At 53.1% G+C, this 24,699-nt stretch overlaps 1 protein-coding gene across 2 annotated transcripts in view; it reads right to left on the bottom strand.

Annotated features, from left to right (window-relative positions):
* NRBP1 (nuclear receptor binding protein 1) overlaps window positions 1-24,699 on the bottom strand; it is a 159,838-nt gene that overhangs the window by 23,247 nt on the left and 111,892 nt on the right. For both annotated transcript variants that reach the window (XM_063914903.1, XM_063914904.1), the window contains 4 exons: window positions 3,664-3,766; window positions 2,581-2,631; window positions 776-911; window positions 596-649 (listed from right to left, as the gene is read on the bottom strand). In XM_063914903.1, the coding sequence (XP_063770973.1) occupies window positions 596-649; window positions 776-911; window positions 2,581-2,631; window positions 3,664-3,766 (344 nt within the window). The remainder of the gene's footprint in view (window positions 1-595; window positions 650-775; window positions 912-2,580; window positions 2,632-3,663; window positions 3,767-24,699) is intronic.

Genomic DNA, 24,699 nt, shown 5'->3' with positions numbered 1-24,699 from the left:
AGTGAGGTGGGTAAGGGGTGTAGCGGTAGGGAGAGTGAGGAGCCTAGGAGTGAGGTGGAGGAGGGGTGTAGCGGTAGGGAGAGTGAGGAGCCCAGGAGTGAGGTGGAGGAGGGGTGTAGCGGTAGGGAGAGAGAGGAGCCTAGGAGTGAGGTGGAGGAGGGGTGTAGCGGTAGGGAGAGTGAGGAGCCTAGGAGTGAGGTGGAGGAGGGGTGTAGCGGTAGGGAGAGTGAGGAGCCTAGGAGTGAGGTGGAGGAGGGGTGTAGCGGTAGGGAGAGTGAGGAGCCTAGGAGTGAGGTGGAAGAGGGGTGTAGCGGTAGGGAGAGTGAGGAGCGTAGGAGTGAGGTGGGTAAGGGGTGTAGCGGTAGGGAGAGTGAGGAGCGTAGGAGTGAGGTGGGTAAGGGGTGTAGCGGTAGGGAGAGTGAGGAGCGTAGGAGTGAGGTGGGTAAGGGGTGTAGCGGTAGGGAGAGTGAGGAGCCTAGGAGTGAGGTGGAGGAGGGCTGTAAGTGGGCTGCAGTATAGCGAGAGGTGGAGGAGGGGTGTAGTGGTAGAGAGAATGAGGAGCCCTTCCAGGTATAAATGTAAGATGGTCCCTTACATGATGTTTTGCTCCTTCATCGACAGACTCGATATTGCATTGCATCTGAACCACCTGCAGTAGAGACAGATAAATAGATTGTCAGACCCAAGGAGCCGGTATGTGCGGTTTTATAAAATGACTGAAGTAAATGAATAAAAAAGCTATTCTGTGGATACTACACACATCTCTATTACTCACCTTACGTGTTTCCACTTCTGCCGGTTCAGGGGTCGGTGTCTTCACAGACGGGGGAACAACCGGAGATTTAACCACCTCCTGTTGTGGCTGCTGAGGTCGGGGTATTCCAAAAGCAGTGAGGGGGTAAATACCATTTCTGTAGAACACAAATTAAAAGTAGAGGACCAGAAACATTCCACTACAACCCCCAGCAGACTGAATATTCAATAAAGACTACAACCGCCAGCAGAGTGAACGCACATCCTATAGAGGCTACAACCTCAGGCAGACTGCAGACACACACACACACACATCACATAGAGACTACAACCCCCAATAGACTGTACACACACACACACACACACACACACACACATCCTATAGAGACTACAACCTCCAGCAGACTGTACACACATCCTATAGAGACTACAACCTCCAGCAGACTGTACACACATCCTATAGAGACTACAACCTCCAGCAGACTGTACACACATCCTATAGAGACTACAACCTCCGGCAAACTGTACACACATCCTATAGAGACTACAACCTCCAGCAGACTGTACACACACATCCTATAGAGACTACAACCTCCAGCAGACAGGACACGCACACATCCTATAGAGACTACAACTTCCAGCAGACTGTACACACACATCCTATAGAGACTACAACCTCCAGCAGACTGTACACACACATCCTATAGAAACTACAACCTCCAGCAGACTGTACACACACATCCTATAGAGACTACAACCTCCAGCAGACTGTACACACACATCCTATAGAAACTACAACCTCCAGCAGACTGTACACACATCCTATAGAGACTACAACCTCCAGCAGACTGTACACACACATCCTATAGAAACTACAACCTCCAGCAGACTGTACACACACATCCTATGGAGACTACACCCAACAGCAGACTGTACACACATCCAATAGAGACTACAACCTCCAGCAGACTGTACACACATTCTATAGAGACTACAACCTCCAGCAGACTGTACACACACACACACACACACCCTATAGAGACTACAACCTCCAGACTGTACACACACATCCTATAGAGACTACAACCTCCAGCAGACAGTACGCACACATCCTATAGAGACTACAACCTCCAGCAGACTGGACACACACACATCCTATAGAGACTACAACCTCCAGCAGACTGTACACACATCCTATAGAGACTACACCCTCCAGCAGACTGTACTCAGACATCCAATAGAGACTACACCCTCCAGCAGACTGTACTCAGGCATCCTATAGAGACTACACCCTCCAGCAGACTGTGTACACACATCCTATAGAGACTACAACCTCCAGCAGACTGTACACACACATCCTATAGAGACTACAACCTCCAGCAGACTGTACACACACATCCTATAGACTACAACCTCCAGCAGACTGTACACACATCCTATAGAGACTACACCCTCCAGCAGACTGTACTCAGACATCCTATAGAGACTACACCCTCCAGCAGACTGTACACACACATCCTATAGAGACAACAACCTCCAGCAGACTGTACACCACACATCCTATAGAGAGACTACAACCTCCAGCAGACTGTACACCACACATCCTATAGAGACTACAACTTCCAGCAGACTGTACACCACACATCCTATAGAGACTACAACTTCCAGCAGACTGTACACCACACATCCTATAGAGACTACAACCTCCAGCAGACTGTACACACATCCAATAGAGACTACACCCTCCAGCAGACTGTACTCAGACATCCTATAGAGACTACACCCTCCAGCAGACTGCACACCACACACACCAGCAGTTAGAATTACCTGACATCTTCCAGGAACTTGTCTAGCTCCAGAGCCGGGGACTGGGAGAACCTGGGACATAGACAGACATCATATTAATAAATGAAGTTCAAAAGGGGAACATAGGTAGGAAAAAGAAAATTGGTGAAATGATGACATATAAAATATGATGTTCAGAAAGAAACGTCTACACGTCAGGCACACGGCGCGCGCCTGCGCGTCAGGCACACGGCGCGCGCCTGCGCGTCAGGCACACGGCGCGCGCCTGCGCGTCAGGCACACGGCGCGCGTCAGGCACACGGCGCGCGCCCGCGCGTCAGGCACACGGCGCGCGCCCGCGCGTCAGGCACACGGCGCGCGCCCGCGCGTCAGGCACACGGCGCGCGCCCGCGCGTCAGGCACACGGCGCGCGCCCGCGCGTCAGGCACACGGCGCGCGCCCGCGCGTCAGGCACACGGCGCGCGCCCGCGCGTCAGGCACACGGCGCGCGCCCGCGCGTCAGGCACACGGCGCGCGCCCGCGCGTCAGGCACACGGCGCGCGCCCGCGCGTCAGGCACACGGCGCGCGCCCGCGCGTCAGGCACACGGCGCGCGCCCGCGCGTCAGGCACACGGCGCGCGCCCGCGCGTCAGGCACACGGCGCGCGCCCGCGCGTCAGGCACACGGCGCGCGCCCGCGCGTCAGGCACACGGCGCGCGCCCGCGCGTCAGGCACACGGCGCGCGCCCACGCGTCAGGCACACGGCGCGCGCCCACGCGTCAGGCACACGGCGCGCGCCCACGCGTCAGGCACACGGCGCGCGCCCACGCGTCAGGCACACGGCGCGCGCCCACGCGTCAGGCACACGGCGCGCGCCCACGCGTCAGGCACACGGCGCGCGCCCACGCGTCAGGCACACGGCGCGCGTCTACGCGTCAGGCACACAGCGCGCGTCTACGCGTCAGGCACACAGCGCGCGTCTATACATCTCCGATACACACTCACAATACATGAAATCTAACCCTGACCACCCACAGAGCCATCCAATCACCTACCTGCACCTGCTCATTCCTGTAGGTTACCCTAATAACCGCAGAGGGATTGGCTGAGAGATGAGGTACTTACATCATGCGGAAACCTTCCCGGTCAGGGTGCGAGATTTCCGCTAACACAGCGCTCATGTCTCGGTTCTTTGTCATTTCTTCTAAGGCATTTTCTGGTATCATATCTGCAGGGAGATGGAGGGAGACGTCACACACAGAAACATAGAATTTGACGGCAGATAAGAACCACTTGGCCCATCTAGTCTTCCCTTTTTTATTTTATCCTTTAGGTAATCTCAACCCTTTTTTTAACCTTAATTCTTTGTAAGGATATTCATATGCCTGTCCCAAGCATGTTTAAATTGCCCTACAGTCTTAGCCTCTACCACCTCTGATGGGAGGCTATTCCACTTATCCACTACCCTTTCTGTGAAGTAATATTTCCTTAAATTTCCCCTGAACCTCCCCCCCTCCAGTCTCAATGTATGTCCTCGAGTTCTAATACTTCTTTTCCTTTGAAGAATGTTTCCCTCCTGAACTTTGTTAAAACCCTTTATATATTTGAAAGTCTCCATCATGTCCCCCCTTTCCCTTCTCTCCACCAAACTATACATGTTAAGATCTTTTAGCCTTTCCGGGTTAGTTTTGTGATGTAGGCCATGCACCATTTTAGTTGCCCTTCTTTGTACACTCTCTAATGTATTTATATCCTTCTGGAGATATGGTCTCCAGAACTGGACACAGTATTCCAGATGGGGCCGTACCAATGACCTATACAGTGGCATTATCACTTCTTTTTTCCTGCTGCTGATTCCTCTCCCTATGCAACCAAGCATCTGACTAGCCTTTCTCATTGCTTTGTTGCATTGCTTTCCTGCCTTCAAGTCACTTGAAATAGTGACTCCTAAATCCCTTTCCTCCTCAGTAGTTTCCATTACAGTACCCTTGATACTATATCTAGCCTTTGGGTTTTTGAGACCCAAGTGCATGATTTTGCATTTTTTAGCATTAAACTGTAGTTGCCACGTTCTTGACCATTTCTCAAGCCTACCTAGGTCATTAATCATTTGTTTGACCCCTCCCGGTGTGTCTACCCTGTTGCATATCTTTGTATCATCTGCAAAAAGGCATACCTTCCCTTCAATACCATCTGCAATGTCACCAACAAAGATATTAAAGAGAACTGGTCCGAGTACAGATCCCTGGGGTACTCCACTGGTAACATTTCCCTCCATAGATTGCACTCCATTTACTACAACTGTCTGTTTCCTATCCTGCAACCAGGTTCTTATCCATTTAACTGATTTATAATCCACCCCCACACTTTCAAGTTTATTTAGCAGTCTGTGATGTGGGACAGTGTCAAATACCTTACTAAAGTCTAGATATGCTACATCTACAGCTCCCCCTTGATCTATTATTTTCATCACAGAGTCAAAAAAGTAAATAAGATTTGTTTGGCATGATCTCCCACCAGTAAATCCATGCTGTTTTGGATCCTGTAAGTTTTTCTATTTAAGATATTCCACTACTCTTTCTTTTAATAGTTTTTCCATTACTTTCCCTACTACTGATGTAAGGATTACTGGTCTGTAGTTACTTGCTTCTTCCTTACTTCCACTTTTGTGCAGTGGAACTACATTTGCTCTTTTCCAGTCCTCTGGAATATCACCTGTATTTAGTGACTGGTTAAATAATTCTGTTAAAGGTGTAACCAGGACATCTTTTAGCTCTTTGAGTATCCTTGGGTGTATTCCATCTGGTCCCATTGATTTATCCACTTTTAGTTTTGAAAGTTCAGTTAGGACCTTCTCCTCTGTAAATGTACTTTCATCTACCTTATTTTTATGAATGTCCTTGCAATTTAACTGTGGCCCCATCCCTTCTTCTGTAGTAAATACTGAGCAAAAATAATTATTTAGGTGATCTGCTATTGCCTTGTCTCCCTCCACCAAATGCTCACTCTCTGCCTTAAGTCTTATTATTCCTCCATTTGATTTTCTCCTTTCACTTAGGAGGCGCTAATCGCCGCATTACTGTTCACGGCCAGAGCGCGGTAACGTAGAGGTGTAACCGCGTCACAGGCTGCGGCCACGTACAATAGAGTCTGTGTCTGGAATTATATCTGCAGGGATATATGCGATACCCCCATACCTGCTGTATTCCTGTGTCCTACAGATAAGGGGTAACGCTGTCACCCGTCCCCCGCTGTCCTGTGACACCCTATACCTGCTGTATTCCTGTGTCCTACAGATAAGGGGTAACGCTGTCACCCGTCCCCCGCTGTCCTGTGACACCCTATACCTGCTGTATTCCTGTGTCCTACAGATAAGGTGTAACGCTGTCACCCGTCCCCCGCTGTCCTGTGACACCCCTATACCTGCTGTATTCCTGTGCCCTACAGATAAGGGGTAACACTGTCACCCGTCCCCCGCTGTCCTGTGACACCCTATACCTGCTGTATTCCTGTGTCCTACAGATAAGGTGTAACGCTGTCACCCGTCCCCCGCTGTCCTGTGACACCCTATACCTGCTGTATTCCTGTGTCCTACAGATAAGGGGTAACGCTGTCACCTGTCCCCCGCTGTCCTGTGACACCCCTATACCTGCTGTATTCCTGTGTCCTACAGATAAGGTGTAACACTGTCACCCGTCCCCCGCTGTCCTGTGACACCCTATACCTGCTGTATTCCTGTGTCCTACAGATAAGGTGTAACGCTGTCACCCGTCCCCCGCTGTCCTGTGACACCCTATACCTGCTGTATTCCTGTGTCCTACAGATAAGGGGTAACGCTGTCACCCGTCCCCCGCTGTCCTGTGACACCCTATACCTGCTGTATTCCTGTGCCCTACAGATAAGGGGTAACGCTGTCACCCGTCCCCCGCTGTCCTGTGACACCCTATACCTGCTGTATTCCTGTGTCCTACAGATAAGAGGTAATGCTGTCACCCGTCCCCCGCTGTCCTGTGACACCCTGTACCTGCTGTATTCCTGTATCCTACAGATAAGGGGTAACGCTGTCACCTGTCCCCCGCTGTCCTGTGACACCCTATACCTGCTGTATTCCTGTGCCCTACAGATAAGAGGTAACGCTGTCACCCTTCCCCCGCTGTCCTGTGACACCCTATACCTGCTGTATTCCTGTGTCCTACAGATAAGGGGTAACGCTGTCACCCGTCCCCCGCTGTCCTGTGACACCCTATACCTGCTGTATACCTGTGTCCTACAGATAAGGGGTAACGCTGTTACCCGTCCCCTGCTGTCCTGTGACACCCTATACCTGCTGTATTCCTGTGACCTACAGATAAGGGGTAACGCTGTCACCCATCCCCCGCTGTCCTGTGACACCCTATACCTGCTGTATACCTGTGTCCTACAGATAAGGGGTAACGCTGTAACCCGTCCCCCGCTGTCCTGTGACACCCTATACCTGCTGTATTCCTGTGTCCTACAGATAAGGGGTAACGCTGTCACCCGTCCCCCGCTGTCCTGTGACACCCTATACTTGCTGTATTCCTGTGTCCTACAGATAAGGGGTAACGCTGTCATCCATCCCCCGTTGTCCTGTAACACCCTATACCTGCTGTATTCCTGTGTCCTACAGATAAGGGGTAACGCTGTCACCCGTCCCCCGCTGTCCTGTGACACCCCTATACCTGCTGTATTCCTGTGTCCTACAGATAAGGTGTAACACTGTCACCCGTCCCCCGCTGTCCTGTGACACCCTATACCTGCTGTATTCCTGTGCCCCACAGATAAGGGGTAACGCTGTCACCCGTCCCCCGCTGTCCTGTGACACCATATACCTGCTGTATTCCTGTGTCCTACAGATAAGGGGTAACGCTGTCACCCGTCCCCCGCTGTCCTGTGACACCATATACCTGCTGTATTCCTGTGTCCTACAGATAAGGGGTAACGCTGTCACCCGTCTCCCGCTGTCCTGTGACACCCTATACCTGCTGTATTCCTGTGTCCTACAAATAAGGTGTAACGCTGTCACCCGTCCCCCGCTGTCCTGTGACACCCTATACCTGCTGTATTCCTGTGTCCTACAGATAAGGTGTAACGCTGTCACCCGTCCCCCGCTGTCCTGTGACACCCCTATACCTGCTGTATTCCTGTGCCCTACAGATAAGGTGTAACGCTGTCACCCGTCCCCCGCTGTCCTGTGACACCATATACCTGCTGTATTCCTGTGTCCTACAGATAAGGGGTAACGCTGTCACCCGTCTCCCGCTGTCCTGTGACACCATATACCTGCTGTATTCCTGTGTCCTACAGATAAGGGGTAACGCTGTCACCCGTCTCCCGCTGTCCTGTGACACCATATACCTGCTGTATTCCTGTGTCCTACAGATAAGGGGTAACGCTGTCACCCGTCCCCCGCTGTCCTGTACACCCTATACCTGCTGTATTCCTGTGTCCTACAGATAAGAGGTAACGCTGTCACCCGTCCCCCGCTGTCCTGTGACACCCTATACCTGCTGTATTCCTGTGTCCTACAGATAAGGGGTAACGCTGTCACCCGTCCCCCGCTGTCCTGTGACACCCCTATACCTGCTGTATTCCTGTGTCTTACAGACAAGGGGTAACGCTGTCACCTGTCCCCCGCTGTCCTGTGACACCCTATACCTGGTGTATTCCTGTGTCCTACAGATAAGGGGTAACGCTGTCACCCGTCCCCCGCTGTCCTGTGACACCCTATACCTGCTGTATTCCTGTGTCCTACAGATAAGGGGTAACGCTGTCACCCGTCCCCCGCTGTCCTGTGACACCCTATACCTGGTGTATTCCTGTGTCCTACAGATAAGGGGTAACGCTGTCACCCGTCCCCCGCTGTCCTGTGACACCCTATACCTGCTGTATTCCTGTGTCCTACAGATAAGGGGTAACGCTGTCACCCGTCCCCCGCTGTCCTGTGACACCCTATACCTGCTGTATTCCTGTGTCCTACAGATAAGGGGTAACGCTGTCACCCGTCCCCCGCTGTCCTGTGACACCCTATACCTGCTGTATTCCTGTGTCCTACAGATAAGGGGTAACGCTGTCACCCGTCCCCCGCTGTCCTGTGACACCATATACCTGCTGTATTCCTGTGCCCTACAGATAAGGTGTAACGCTGTCACCCGTCCCCCGCTGTCCTGTGACACCCCTATACCTGCTGTATTCCTGTGTCCTACAGATAAGGTGTAACACTGTCACCCGTCCCCCGCTGTCCTGTGACACCCTATACCTGCTGTATTCCTGTGTCCTACAGATAAGGGGTAACGCTGTCACCCGTCCCCCGCTGTCCTGTGACACCCTATACCTGCTGTATTCCTGTGTCCTACAGATAAGGGGTAACGCTGTCACCCGTCCCCCGCTGTCCTGTGACACCCTATACCTGCTGTATTCCTGTGCCCTACAGATAAGAGGTAACGCTGTCACCCGTCCCCCGCTGTCCTGTGACACCCTATACCTGCTGTATTCCTGTGTCCTACAGATAAGGGGTAACGCTGTCACCCGTCCCCCGCTGTCCTGTGACACCCTATACCTGCTGTATTCCTGTGTCCTACAGATAAGGGGTAACGCTGTCACCCGTCCCCCGCTGTCCTGTGACACCATATACCTGCTGTATACCTGTGTCCTACAGATAAGGGGTAACGCTGTCCCCCGTCCCCCGCTGTCCTGTACACCCTATACCTGCTGTATTCCTGTGTCCTACAGATAAGGGGTAATGCTGTCACCCGTCCCCCGCTGTCCTGTGACACCCTATACCTGCTGTATTCCTGTGTCCTACAGATAAGGGGTAACGCTATCACCCGTCCCCCGCTGTCCTGTGACACCCTATACCTGCTGTATTCCTGTGTCCTACAGATAAGGGGTAACGCTGTCACCTGTCCCCCGCTGTCCTGTGACACCCTATACCTGCTGTATTCCTGTGTCCTACAGATAAGGGGTAACGCTGTCACCCGTCCCCCGCTGTCCTGTGACACCCTATACCTGCTGTCCTACAGATAAGGGGTAACGCTGTCACCCGTCCCCCGCTGTCCTGTGACACCCCTATACCTGCTGTATTCCTGTGTCCTACAGATAAGGGGTAACGCTGTCACCCGTCCCCCGCTGTCCTGTGACACCCTATACCTGCTGTATTCCTGTGTCCTACAGATAAGGGGTAACGCTGTCACCCGTCCCCCGCTGTCCTGTGACACCCTATACCTGCTGTATTCCTGTGTCCTACAGATAAGGGGTAACGCTGTCACCCGTCCCCCGCTGTCCTGTGACACCCTATACCTGCTGTATTCCTGTGTACTACAGATAAGGGGTAACGCTGTCACCCGTCCCCCGCTGTCCTGTGACACCCTATACCTGCTGTATTCCTGTGCCCTACAGATAAGGTGTAACGCTGTCACCCGTCCCCCGCTGTCCTGTGACACCCTATACCTGCTGTATTCCTGTGTCCTACAGATAAGGGGTAACGCTGTCATCCATCCCCCGCTGTCCTGTGACACCCTATACCTGCTGTATTCCTGTGTCCTACAGATAAGGGGTAACGCTGTCACCCGTCCCCTGCTGTCCTGTGACACCCTATACCTGCTGTATTCCTGTGTACTACAGATAAGGGGTAACGCTGTCACCCGTCCCCCGCTGTCCTGTGACACCCTATACCTGCTGTATTCCTGTGTCCTACAGATAAGGGGTAACGCTGTCACCCGTCCCCCGCTGTCCTGTGACACCCTATACCCGCTGTATTCCTGTGTCCTACAGATAAGGGGTAACGCTGTCCCCCGCTGTCCTGTGACACCCTATACCTGCTGTATTCCTGTGTCCTACAGATAAGGGGTAACGCTGTCACCCGTCCCCCGCTGTCCTGTGACACCCTATACCTGCTGTATCCCTGTGTCCTACAGATAAGGGGTAACGCTGTCACCCGTCCCCCGCTGTCCTGTGACACCCTATACCTGCTGTATTCCTGTGTCCTACAGATAAGGGGTAATGCTGTCACCCGTCCCCCGCTGTCCTGTGACACCCTATACCTGCTGTATTCCTGTGTCCTACAGATAAGGTGTAACGCTGTCACCCGTCCCCCGCTGTCCTGTGACACCCTATACCTACTGTATTCCTGTGTCCTACAGATTAGGGGTAACGCTGTCACCCGTCCCCCGCTGTCCTGTGACACCCCATACCTGCTGTATTCCTGTGTCCTACAGATAAGGGGTAACGCTGTCACCTGTCCCCCGCTGTCCTGTGACACCCCTATACCTGCTGTATTCCTGGTGTCCTACAGATAAGGGGTAACGCTGTCACCCGTCCCCCGCTGTCCTGTGACACCCTATACCTGCTGTATTCCTGTGTCCTACAGATAAGGTGTAACGCCGTCACCCGTCCTCCGCTGTCCTATGACACCCTATACCTGCTGTATTCCTGTGTACTACAGATAAGGGGTAACGCTGTCACCCGTCCCCCGCTGTCCTGTGACACCCTATACCTGCTGTCCTACAGATAAGGGGTAACGCTGTCACCCGTCCCCCGCTGTCCTGTGACACCCTATACCTGCTGTATTCCTGTGTCCTACAGATAAGGTGTAACGCTGTCACCCGTCCCCCGCTGTCCTGTGACACCCTATACCTGCTGTATTCCTGTGTCCTACAGATAAGGTGTAACGCTGTCACCCGTCCCCCGCTGTCCTGTGACACCCTATACCTGCTGTATTCCTGTGTCCCACAGATAAGGGGTAACGCTGTCACCCGTTCCCCGCTGTCCTGTGACACCCTATATCTGCTGTATTCCTGTGTCCTACAGATAAGGGGTAACGCTGTCACCCGTCCCCTGCTGTCCTGTGACACCCTATACCTGCTGTATTCCTGTGTCCCACAGATAAGGGGTAACGCTGTCACCCGTCCCCCGCTGTCCTGTGACACCCTATACCTGCTGTATTCCTGTGTCCCACAGATAAGGGGTAACACTGTCACCTGTCCCCTGCTGTCCTGTGACACCCTATACCTGCTGTATTCCTGTGTCCTACAGATAATAAGAATTTACTTACCGATAATTCTATTTCTCGTAGTCCGTAGTGGATGCTGGGAACTCCGTAAGGACCATGGGGAATAGCGGCTCCGCAGGAGACTGGGCACAAAAGTAAAAGCTTTAGGACTACCTGGTGTGCACTGGCTCCTCCCCCTATGACCCTCCTCCAAGCCTCAGTTAGGATACTGTGCCCGGACGAGCGTACACAATAAGGAAGGATTTTGAATCCCGGGTAAGACTCATACCAGCCACACCAATCACACCGTACAACCTGTGATCTGAACCCAGTTAACAGCATGATAACGGAAGGAGCCTCTAGAAAAGATGGCTCACAACAATAATAACCCGATTTTTGTAACAATAACTATGTACAAGTAATGCAGACAATCCGCACTTGGGATGGGCGCCCAGCATCCACTACGGACTATGAGAAATAGAATTATCGGTAAGTAAATTCTTATTTTCTCTAACGTCCTAGTGGATGCTGGGGACTCCGAAAGGACCATGGGGATTATACCAAAGCTCCCAAACGGGCGGGAGAGTGCGGATGACTCTGCAGCACCGAATGAGAGAACTCCAGGTCCTCCTCAGCCAGGGTATCAAATTTGTAGAATTTAGCAAACGTGTTTGCCCCTGACCAAGTAGCTGCTCGGCAAAGTTGTAAAGCCGAGACCCCTCGGGCAGCCGCCCAAGATGAGCCCACTTTCCTTGTGGAATGGGCTTTTACAAATTTTGGCTGTGGCAGGCCTGCCACAGAATGTGCAAGCTGAATTGTACTACAAATCCAACGAGCAATAGTCTGCTTAGAAGCAGGAGCACCCAGCTTGTTGGGTGCATACAGGATAAACAGCGAGTCAGATTTTCTGACTCCAGCCGTCCTGGAAACATATTTTCAGGGCCCTGACTACGTCCAGCAACTTGGAGTCCTCCAAGTCCCTAGTAGCCGCAGGTACCACAATAGGCTGGTTCAAGTGAAACGCTGAAACCACCTTAGGGAGAAATTGAGGACGAGTCCTCAATTCTGCCCTGTCCGTATGAAAAATTAGGTAAGGGCTTTTATAGGATAAAGCCACCAATTCTGAGACACGCCTAGCTGAAGCCAGGGCTAACAGCATTACCACTTTCCATGTGAGATATTTTAAGTCCACAGTGGTGAGTGGTTCAAACCAATGTGATTTTAGGAACCCCAAAACTACATTGAGATCCCAAGGTGCCACTGGAGGCACAAAAGGAGGCTGTATATGCAGTACCCCCTTGACAAACGTCTGAACTTCAGGAACTGAAGCCAGTTCTTTCTGGAAGAAAATCGACAGGGCCGAAATTTGAACCTTAATGGACCCTAATTTTAGGCCCATAGACCGTCCTGTTTGCAGGAAATGCAGGAAACGACCCAGTTGAAATTCCTCTGTAGGGGCCTTCCTGGCCTCACACCACGCAACATATTTACGCCAAATACGGTGATAATGTTGCACGGTTACATCCTTCCTGGCTTTGATCAGGGTAGGGATGACTTCATCCGGAATGCCTTTTTCCTTCAGGATCCGGCGTTCAACCGCCATGCCGTCAAACGCAGCCGCGGTAAGTCTTGGAACAGACAGGGTCCCTGCTGGAGCAGGTCCTTTCTTAGAGGTAGAGGCCACGGGTCCTCCGTGAGCATCTCTTTTAGTTCCGGGTACCAAGTCCTTCTTGGCCAATCCGGAGCCACGAGTATAGTCCTTACTCCTCTCCTTCTTATGATTCTCAGTACCTTGGGTATGAGAGGCAGAGGAGGGAACACATATACTGACTGGTACACCCACGGTGTTACCAGAGCGTCCACAGCTATTGCCTGAGGGTCCCTTGACCTGGCGCAATATCCGTCTAGTTTTTTGTTGAGGCGGGACGCCATCATGTCCACCTTTGGTTTTTCCCAACGGTTCACAATCGTGTGGAAGACTTCTGGGTGAAGTCCCCACTCCCCCGGGTGGAGGTCGTGTCTGCTGAGGAAGTCTGCTTCCCAGTTGTCCACTCCCGGAATGAACACTGCTGACAGTGCTATCACATGATTTTCCGCCCAGCGAAGAATCCTTGCAACCTCTGCCATTGCCCTCCTGCTTCTTGTGCCGCCCTGTCTGTTTATGTGGGCGACTGCCGTGATGTTGTCCGACTGGATCAACACCGGCTGACCCTGAAGCAGAGGCCTTGCTTGACTTAGGGCATTGTAAATGGCCCTTAGTTCCAGGATATTTATGTGAAATGACGTTTCCATGCTTGACCACAAGCCCTGGAAATTTCTTCCCTGTGTGACTGCTCCCCAGCCTCTCAGGCTGGCATCCGTGGTCACCAGGACCCAGTCCTGAATGCCGAATCTGCGGCCCTCTAGAAGATGAGCACTCTGCAACCACCACAGGAGGGACACCCTTGTCCTTGGAGACAGGGTTATCCGCTGATGCATCTGAAGATGCGATCCGGACCATTTGTCCAGCAGATCCCACTGAAAAGTTCTTGCGTGGAATCTGCCGAATGGAATCGCTTCGTAAGAAGCCACCATTTTTCCCAGGACCCTTGTGCATTGATGCACTGACACTTGGCCTGGTTTTAGGAGGTTCCTGACTAGCTCGGATAACTCCCTGGCTTTCTCCTCCGGGAGAAACACCTTTTTCTGGACTGTGTCCAGAATCATCCCTAGGAACAGCAGACGCGTCGTCGGAATCAGCTGTGATTTTGGAATATTTAGAATCCACCCGTGCTGTCGTAGTACTACTTGAGATAGTGCTACTACGTCCTCTAACTGTTCCCTGGACCTTGCCCTTATCAGGAGATCGTCCAAGTAAGGGATAATTAAGACGCCTTTTCTTCGAAGAAGAATCATCATTTCGGCCATTACCTTGGTAAAGACCCGGGGTGCCGTGGACAATCCAAACGGCAGCGTCTGAAACTGATAGTGACAGTTCTGTACCACAAACCTGAGGTACCCTTGGTGAGAAGGGCAAATTGGGACATGGAGGTAAGCATCCTTGATGTCCAGAGACACCATATAGTCCCCTTCTTCCAGGTTCGCTATCACTGCTCTGAGTGACTCCATCTTGAATTTGAACCTTTGTATGTAAGTGTTCAAGGATTTCAGATTTAAAATAGGTCTCACCGAGCCGTCCGGCTTCGGTACCACAAACAGCGTGGAATAATACCCCTTTCCCTGTTGTAGGAGGGGTACCTTGATTATCACCTGCTGGGAATACAGCTTGTGAATGGCTTCCAATATCGCCTCCCTGTCGGAGGGAGACGTTGGTAAAGCAGACTTCAGGAACCGGCGAGGGGGAGACGTCTCGAATTCCAATTTGTACCCCTGAGATACTACCTGCAGGATCCAGGGGTCCACTTGCGAGTGAGCCCACTGCGCGCTGAAATTATTGAGACGACACCCCACCGTACCTGAGTCCGCTTGTAAGGCCCCAGCGTCATGCTGAGGACTTGGCAGAAGCGGGGGAGGGCTTCTGTTCCTGGGAAGAGGCTGCCTGCTGCAGTCTTTTTCCCCTTCCTCTGCCCCGGGGCAGATATGAGTGGCCTTTTGCCCGCTTGCCCTTATGGGGACGAAAGGACTGAGCCTGAAAAGACGGTGTCTTTTTCTGCTGAGAGGTGACCTGGGGTAAAAAGGTGGATTTCCCAGCCGTTGCCGTGGCCACCAGGTACGATAGACCAACCCCAAATAACTCTTCCCCTTTATACGGCAATACTTCCATATGCCGTTTGGAATCCGCATCACCTGACCACTGCAGCGTCCATAACCCTCTTCTGGCAGAAATGGACAGCGCACTTACTCTTGATGCCAGAGTGCAAATATCCCTCTGTACATCTCGCATATATAGAAATGCATCCTTTAAATGCTCTATAGTCAATAATATACTGTCCCTGTCCAGGGTATCAATATTTTCAGTCAGGGAATCCGACCAAGCCACCCCAGCACTGCACATCCAGGCTGAGGCGATTGCTGGTCGCAGTATAACACCAGTATGTGTGTATATACTTTTTAGGATATTTTCCAGCTTCCTATCAGCTGGCTCCTTGAGGGCGGCCGTATCAGGAGACGGTAACGCCACTTGTTTTGATAAGCGTGTGAGCGCCTTATCTACCCTAGGGGGTGTTTCCCAACGCGCCCTAACCTCTGGCGGGAAAGGGTATAATGCCAATAATTTTTTAGAAATTAGCAGTTTTTTATCGGGGGAAACCCACGCTTCATCACACACCTCATTTAATTCATCTGATTCAGGAAAAACTACGGGTAGTTTTTTCACACCCCACATAATACCCTTTTTTTGTGGTACTTGTAGTATCAGAAATGTTCAAAACCTCCTTCATTGCCGTGATCATGTAACGTGTGGCCCTACTGGAAAACACGTTTGTTTCCTCACCGTCGACACTGGAGTCAGTGTCCGTGTCTGGGTCTGTGTCGACCATCTGAGGTAACGGGCGCTTTAGAGCCCCTGACGGTGTTTGAGACGCCTGGACAGGTAATAACTGATTTGCCGGCTGTCTCATGTCGTCAACAGTCTTTTGTAAAGTGCTGACGCTATCACGTAATTCCTTCCATAAGACCATCCAGTCAGGTGTCGACTCCCTAGGGGGTGACATCACTATTACAGGCAATTGCTCCGCCTCCATACCATTTTCCTCCTCATACATGTCGACACAACGTACCGACACAGCACACACACAGGGAATGCTCTGATAGAGGACAGGACCCCACTAGCCCTTTGGGGAGACAGAGGGAGAGTTTGCCAGCACACACCAGAGCGCTATATATATTTATATATATATACATACAGGGATAACCTTATATAAGTGTTTTTCCCTTATATAGCTGCTGTATTGATTAATCTGCCAAATTAGTGCCCCCCCTCTTGTTTTACCCTGCTTCTGTAGTGCAGGACTGCAGGGGAGAGTCAGGGAGACGTCCTTCCAGCGGAGCTGTGAGGGAAAATGGCGCTTGTGTGCTGAGGAGATAGGCTCCGCCCCCTTCTCGGCAGCCTTTCTCCCGCTTTTTTAAGGAAAAACTGGCAGGGGTTAAATGCATCCATATAGCCCAGGAGCTATATGTGATGTATTTTTCGCCATCTAAGGTGTTTTTATTGCGTCTCAGGGCGCCCCCCCCCCAGCGCCCTGCACCCTCAGTGACCGGAGTGTGAAGTGTGCTGAGAGCAATGGCGCACAGCTGCGGTGCTGTGCGCTACCTTATTGAAGACAGGACGTCTTCTGCCGCCGATTTCCCGGACCTCTTCTGTCTTCTGGCTCTGTAAGGGGGCCGGCGGCGCGGCTCTGGGACCCATCCATGGCTGGGCCTGTGATCGTCCCTCTGGAGCTAATGTCCAGTAGCCTAAGAAGCCCAATCCACTCTGCACGCAGGTGAGTTCGCTTCTTCTCCCCTTAGTCCCTCGATGCAGTGAGCCTGTTGCCAGCAGGTCTCACTGAAAATAAAAAACCTATACTTAAACTTTTTCACTAAGCAGCTCAGGAGAGCCACCTAGTGTGCACCCTTCTCGTTCGGGCACAAAAATCTAACTGAGGCTTGGAGGAGGGTCATAGGGGGAGGAGCCAGTGCACACCAGGTAGTCCTAAAGCTTTTACTTTTGTGCCCAGTCTCCTGCGGAGCCGCTATTCCCCATGGTCCTTACGGAGTTCCCAGCATCCACTAGGACGTCAGAGAAAAGGGGTAACGCTGTCACCCGTCCCCCGCTGTCCTGTGACACCCCTATACCTGCTGTATTCCTGTGTCCTACAGATAAGGGGTAACGCTGTCACCCATCCCCCGCTGTCCTGTGACACCCCTATACCTGCTGTATTCCTGTGTCCTACAGATACGGGGTAACGCTGTCACCCGTCCCCCGCTGTCCTGTGACACCCTATACCTGCTGTATTCCTGTGTCCTACAGATAAGGGGTAACGCTGTCACCCGTCCCCCGCTGTCCTGTGACACCCTATACCTGCTGTATTCCTGTGTCCTACAGATAAGGGGTAACGCTGTCACCCGTCCCTCGCTGCCCTGTGACACCCCTATACCTGCTGTATTCCTGTGTCCTACAGATAAGGGGTAACGCTGTCACCCGTCCCCCGCAGTCCTGTGACACCCTATACCTGCTGTATACCTGTGTCCTACAGATAAGGGGTAACGCTGTCACCTGTCCCCCGCTGTCCTGTGACACCCTATACCTGCTGTATTCCTGTGCCCTACAGATAAGGGGTAACGCTGTCACCCGTCCCCCGCTGTCCTGTGACACCCTATACCTGCTGTATTCCTGTGTCCTACAGATAAGGGGTAACGCTGTCACCCGTCCCCCGCTGTCCTGTGACACCCTATACCTGCTGTATTCCTGTGTCCTACAGATAAGGTGTAACGCTGTCACCCGTCCCCCGCTGTCCTGTGACACCCCTATACCTGCTGTATTCCTGTGTCCTACAGATAAGGGGTAACGCTGTCACCCGTCCCCTGCTGTCCTGTGACACCCCTATACCTGCTGTATTCCTGTGTCCTACAGATAAGGGGTAACGCTGTCACCCGTCCCCCGCTGTCCTGTGACACCCTATACCTGCTGTATTCCTGTGTCCTACAGATAAGGGGTAACGCTGTCACCCATCCCCTCTGTCCTGTGACACCCTATACCTGCTGTATTCCTGTGTCCTACAGATAAGGGGTAACGCTGTCACCCGTCCCCCGCTGTCCTGTGACACCCTATACCTGCTGTATTCCTGTGTCCTACAGATAAGGGGAAACGCTGTCACTCGTCCCCCGCTGTCCTGTGACACCCTATACCTGCTGTATTCCTGTGCCCTACAGATAAGGGGTAACGCTGTCACCCGTCCCCCGCTGTCCTGTACACCCCTATACCTGCTGTATTCCTGTGTCCTACAGATAAGGGGTAACGCTGTCACCCGTCCCCCGCTGTCCTGTGACACCCTATACCTGCTGTATTCCTGTGTCCTACAGATAAGGGGTAACGCTGTCACCCGTCCCCCGCTGTCCTGTGACACCCTATACCTGCTGTATTCCTGTGTCCTACAGATAAGGGGTAACGCGGTCACCCGTCCCCCGCTGTCCTGTGACACCCCTATACCTGCTGTATTCCTGTGTCCTACAGATAAGGGGTAACGCTGTCACCCGTCCCCTGCTGTCCTGTGACACCCTATACCTGCTGTATTCCTGTGTCCTACAGATAAGGGGTAACGCTGTCACCCGTCCCCCGCTGTCCTGTGACACCCTATACCTGCTGTATTCCTGTGTCCTACAGATAAGGGGTAACGCTGTCACCCATCCCCTCTGTCCTGTGACACCCTATACCTGCTGTATTCCTGTGTCCTACAGATAAGGGGTAACGCTGTCACCCGTCCCCCGCTGTCCTGTGACACCCTATACCTGCTGTATTCCTGTGTCCTACAGATAAGGGGTAACGCTGTCACCCGTCCTCCGCTGTCCTGTGACACCCCTATACCTGCTGTATTCCTGTGTCCTACAGATAAGGGGTAACGCTGTCACCCGTCCCCCGCTGTCCTGTGACACCCTATACCTGCTGTATTCCTGTGTCCTACAGATAAGGGGTAACGCTGTCACCCGTCCCCCGCTGTCCTGTGACACCCTATACCTGCTGTATTCCTGTGTCCTACAGATAAGGTGTAACGCTGTCACCCGTCCCCCGCTGTCCTGTGACACCCTATACCTGCTATATTCCTGTGTACTACAGATAAGGGGTAACGCTGTCACCCGTCCCCCGCTGTCCTCTGACACCCTATACCTGCTGTATTCCTGTGTCCTACAGATAAGGGGTAACGCTGTCACTCGTCCCCCGCTGTCCTGTGACACCCTATACCTGCTGTATTCCTGTGCCCTACAGATAAGGGGTAACGCTGTCACCCGTCCCCCGCTGTCCTGTGACACCCTATACCTGCTGTATTCCTGTGTCCTACAGATAAGGGGTAACGCTGTCACCCGTCCCCCGCTGTCCTGTGACACCCTATACCTGCTGTATTCCTGTGCCCTACAGATAAGGGGTAACGCTGTCACCCGTCCCCCGCTGTCCTGTGACACCCTATACCTGCTGTATTCCTGTGTCCTACAGATAAGGGGTAACGCCGTCACCCGTCCCCCGCTGTCCTGTGACACCCTATACCTGCTGTATTCCTGTGTCCTACAGATAAGGGGTAACGCCGTCACCCGTCCCCCGCTGTCCTGTGACACCCTATACCTGCTGTATTCCTGTGTCCTACAGATAAGGGGTAACGCTGTCACCACTCTCCCGCTGTCCTGTACACCCCTATACCTGCAGTATTCCTGTGTCCTACAGATAAGGGGTAACGCTGTCACCCGTCCCCCGCTGTCCTGTGACACCCTATACCTGCTGTATTCCTGTGTCCTACAGATAAGGGGTAACGCTGTCACCCGTCCCCCGCTGTCCTGTGACACCCTATACCTGCTGTATTCCTGTGTCCTACAGATAAGGGGTAACGCTGTCACCTGTCCCCCGCTGTCCTGTGACACCCTATACCTGCTGTATTCCTGTGCCCTACAGATAAGGGGTAACGCTGTCACCCGTCCCCCGCTGTCCTGTGACACCCTATACCTGCTGTATTCCTGTGTCCTACAGATAAGGGGTAACGCTGTCACCCGTCCCCCGCTGTCCTGTGACACCCTATACCTGCTGTATTCCTGTGCCCTACAGATAAGGGGTAACGCTGTCACCCGTCCCCCGCTGTCCTGTGACACCCTATACCTGCTGTATTCCTGTGTCCTACAGATAAGGGGTAACGCTGTCACCCGTCCCCTGCTGTCCTGTGACACCCTATACCTGCTGTATTCCTGTGTCCTACAGATAAGGGGTAACGCTGTCACCCGTCCCCCGCTGTCCTGTGACACCCTATACCTGCTGTATACCTGTGTCCTACAGATAAGGGGTAACGCTGTCACCCGTCCCCCGCTGTCCTGTGACACCCTATACTTGCTGTATTCCTGTGCCCTACAGATAAGGGGTAACGCTGTCACCCGTCCCCCGCTGTCCTGTGACACCTTATACCTGCTGTATTCCTGTGCCCTACGATAAGGGGTAACGCTGTCACCCGTCCCCCGCTGTCCTGTGACACCCTATACCTGCTGTATTCCTGTGTCCTACAGATAAGGGGTAACGCTGTCACCCGTCCCCCGCTGTCCTGTGACACCCTATACCTGCTGTATTCCTGTGTCCTACAGATAAGGGATAACGCTGTCACCCGTCCCCCGCTGTCCTGTGACACCCTATACCTGCTGTATACCTGTGTCCTACAGATAAGGGGTAACGCTGTCACCCGTCCCCCGCTGTCCTGTGACACCCTATACCTGCTGTATTCCTGTGTCCTACAGATAAGGGGTAACGCTGTCACCCGTCCCCCGCTGTCCTGTGACACCCTATACCTGCTGTATTCCTGTGTCCTACAGATAAGGGGTAACGCTGTCACCCGTCCCCCGCTGTCCTGTGACACCCTATACCTGCTGTATACCTGTGTCCTACAGATAAGGGGTAACGCTGTTACCCGTCCCCTGCTGTCCTGTGACACCCTATACCTGCTGTATTCCTGTGACCTACAGATAAGGGGTAACGCTGTCACCCATCCCCCGCTGTCCTGTGACACCCCTATACCTGCTGTATTCCTGTGTCCTACAGATAAGGGGTAACGCCGTCACCCATCCCCCGCTGTCCTGTGACACCCCTATACCTGCTGTATTCCTGTGTCCTACAGATAAGGGGTAACGCTGTCACCCGTCCCCCGCTGTCCTGTACACCCCTATACCTGCTGTATTCCAGTGTCCTACAGATAAGGGGTAACGCTGTCACCCGTCCCCCGCTGTCCTGTGTCACCCTATACCTGCTGTATTCCTGTGTCCTACAGATAAGGGGTAACGCTGTTACCCGTCCCCCGCTGTCCTGTGACACCCTATACCTGCTGTATTCCTGTGTCCTACAGATAAGGGGTAACGCTGTCACCCGTCCCCCGCTGTCCTGTGACACCCTATACCTGCTGTATTCCTGTGTCCTACAGATAAGGGGTAACGCCGTCACCCATCCCCCGCTGTCCTGTGACACCCTATACCTGCTGTATTCCTGTGTCCTACAGATAAGAGGTAACGCTGTCACCCGTCCCCCGCTGTCCTGTACACCCTATACCTGCTGTATTCCTGTGCCCTACAGATAAGGGGTAACGCTGTCACCCGTCCCCCGCTGTTCTGTGACACCCTATACCTGCTGTATTCCTGTGTCCTACAGATAAGGGGTAACGCTGTCACCCGTCCCCCGCTGTCCTGTGACACCCTATACCTGCTGTATTCCTGTGTCCTACAGATGAGGCGTAACGCTGTCACCCGTCCCCCGCTGTCCTGTGACACCCCATACCTGCTGTATTCCTGTGTCCTACAGATAAGGGGTAACGCTGCCACCCGTCCCCCGCTGTCCTGTGACACCCTATACCTGCTGTATTCCTGTGTCCTACAGATAAGGGGTAACACTGTCACCCGTCCCCCGCTGTCTTGTAACACCCTATACCTGCTGTATTCCTGTGTCCTACAGATAAGGGGTAACGCTGTCACCCGTCCCCCGCTGTCCTGTACACCCTATACCTGCTATATTCCTGTGTCCTACAGATAAGGGGTAACGCTGTCACCCGTCCCCCGCTGTCCTGTACACCTTATACCTGCTGTATTCCTGTGTCCTACAGATAAGGGGTAACGCTGTCACCCGTCCCCCGCTGTCCTGTGACACCCTATACCTGCTGTATTCATGTGTCCTACAGATAAGGGGTAACGCTGTAACCCGTCCCCCGCTGTCCTGTGACACCCTGTAGCTGCTGTATTCCTGTGTACTACAGACAAGGGGTAACGCTGTCACCCGTCCCCCGCTGTCCTGTGACACCCTATACCTGCTGTATTCCTGTGTCCTACAGATAAGGGGTAAAGCTGTCACCCGTCCCCCGCTGTCCTGTGACACCCTATACCTGCTGTATTCCTGTGTCCTACAGATAAGGGGTAACGCTGTCACCCGTCACCCGCTGTCCTGTGACACCCTATACCTGCTGTATTCCTGTGTCCTACAGATAAGGGGTAACGCTGTCACCCGTCCCCTCTGTCCTGTGACACCCTATACCTGCTGTATTCCTGTGTCCTACAGATAAAGGGTAACGCTGTCACCCGTCCCCCGCTGTCCTGTGACACCCTATACCTGCTGTATTCCTGTGTCCTACAGATAAGGGGTAACGCTGTCACCCGTCCCCCGCTGTCCTGTGACACCCTATACCTGCTGTATTCCTGTGTCCTACAGATAAGGGGTAACGCTGTCACCTGTCCCCCGCTGTCCTGTGACACCCTATACCTGCTGTATTCCTGTGTCCTACAGATAAAGGGTAACGCTGTCACCCGTCCCCCGTTGTCCTGTGACACCCTATACCTGCTGTATTCCTGTGTCCTACAGATAAGGGGTAACGCTGTCACCTGTCCCCCGCTGTCCTGTGACACCCTATACCTGCTGTATTCCTGTGTCCTACAGATAAGGGGTAACGCTGTCACCCGTCCCCCGCTGTCCTGTGACACCCTATACCTGCTGTATTCCTGTGTCCTACAGATAAGGTGTAACGCTGTCACCCGTCCCCCGCTGTCCTGTGACACCCCTATACCTGCTGTATTCCTGTGTCCTACAGATAAGGGGTAACGCTGTCACCTGTCCCCCGCTGTCCTGTGACACCCTATACCTGCTGTATTCCTGTGTCCTACAGATAAGGGGTAACGCTGTCACCTGTCCCCCGCTGTCCTGTACACCCCTATACCTGCTGTATACCTGTGCATTACAGATAAGGGGTAACGCTGTCACCCGTCCCCCGCTGTCCTGTGACACCCTATACCTGCTGTATTCCTGTGCCCTACAGATAAGGGGTAACGCTGTCACCCGTCCCTCGCTGCCCTGTGACACCCCTATACCTGCTGTATTCCTGTGTCCTACAGATAAGGGGTAACGCTGTCACCCATCCCCTGCTGTCCTGTGACACCCTATACCTGCTGTATTCCTGTGTCCTACAGATAAGGGGTAACGCTGTCACCTGTCCCCCGCTGTCCTGTGACACCCTATACCTGCTGTATACCTGTGTCCTACAGATAAGGGGTAACACTGTCACCCGTCCCCCGCTGTCCTGTGACACCCTATACCTGCTGTATTCCTGTGTCCTACAGATAAGGGGTAACACTGTCACCCGTCCCCCGCTGTCCTGTGACACCCTATACCTGCTGTATTCCTGTGTCCTACAGATAAGGGGTAACGCTGTCACCCGTCCCCCGCTGTCCTGTGACACCCTATACCTGCTGTATACCTGTGTCCTACAGATAAGGGGTAACGCTGTCACCCGTCCCCCGCTGTCCTGTGACACCCTATACCTGCTGTATTCCTGTGTCCTACAGATGAGGCGTAACGCTGTCACCCGTCCCCCGCTGTCCTGTACACCCCTATACCTGCTGTATTCCAGTGTCCTACAGATAAGGGGTAACGCTGTCACCCGTCCCCCGCTGTCCTGTGACACCCTATACCTGCTGTATTCCTGTGTCCTACAGATAAGGGGTAACGCTGTCACCCGTCCCCCGCTGTCCTGTGACACCCTATACCTGCTGTATTCCTGTGTCCTACAGATAAGGGGTAACGCTGTCACCTGTCCCCCGCTGTCCTGTGACACCCTATACCTGCTGTATTCCTGTGTCCTACAGATGAGGCTTAACGCTGTCACCCGTCCCCCGCTGTCCTGTGACACCCTATACCTGCTGTATACCTGTGTCCTACAGATAAGAGGTAATGCTGTCACCCGTCCCCCGCTGTCCTGTGACACCCTATACCTGCTGTATTCCTGTGTCCTACAGATAAGGGGTAACGCTGTCACCTGTCCCCCGCTGTCCTGTGACACCCTATACCTGCTGTATTCCTGTGTCCTACAGATGAGGCGTAACGCTGTCACCCGTCCCCCGCTGTCCTGTGACACCCCATACCTGCTGTATTCCTGTGTCCTACAGATAAGGGGTAACGCTGTCACCCGTCCCCCGCTGTCCTGTGACACCCTATACCTGCTGTATTCCTGTGTCCTACAGAT

This window comes from Pseudophryne corroboree, chromosome 4 (genome assembly GCF_028390025.1).
Source record: "Pseudophryne corroboree isolate aPseCor3 chromosome 4, aPseCor3.hap2, whole genome shotgun sequence".
Taxonomy (NCBI): domain Eukaryota; kingdom Metazoa; phylum Chordata; class Amphibia; order Anura; family Myobatrachidae; genus Pseudophryne; species Pseudophryne corroboree.
This window is presented reverse-complemented; position numbering and strand designations above follow the sequence as displayed.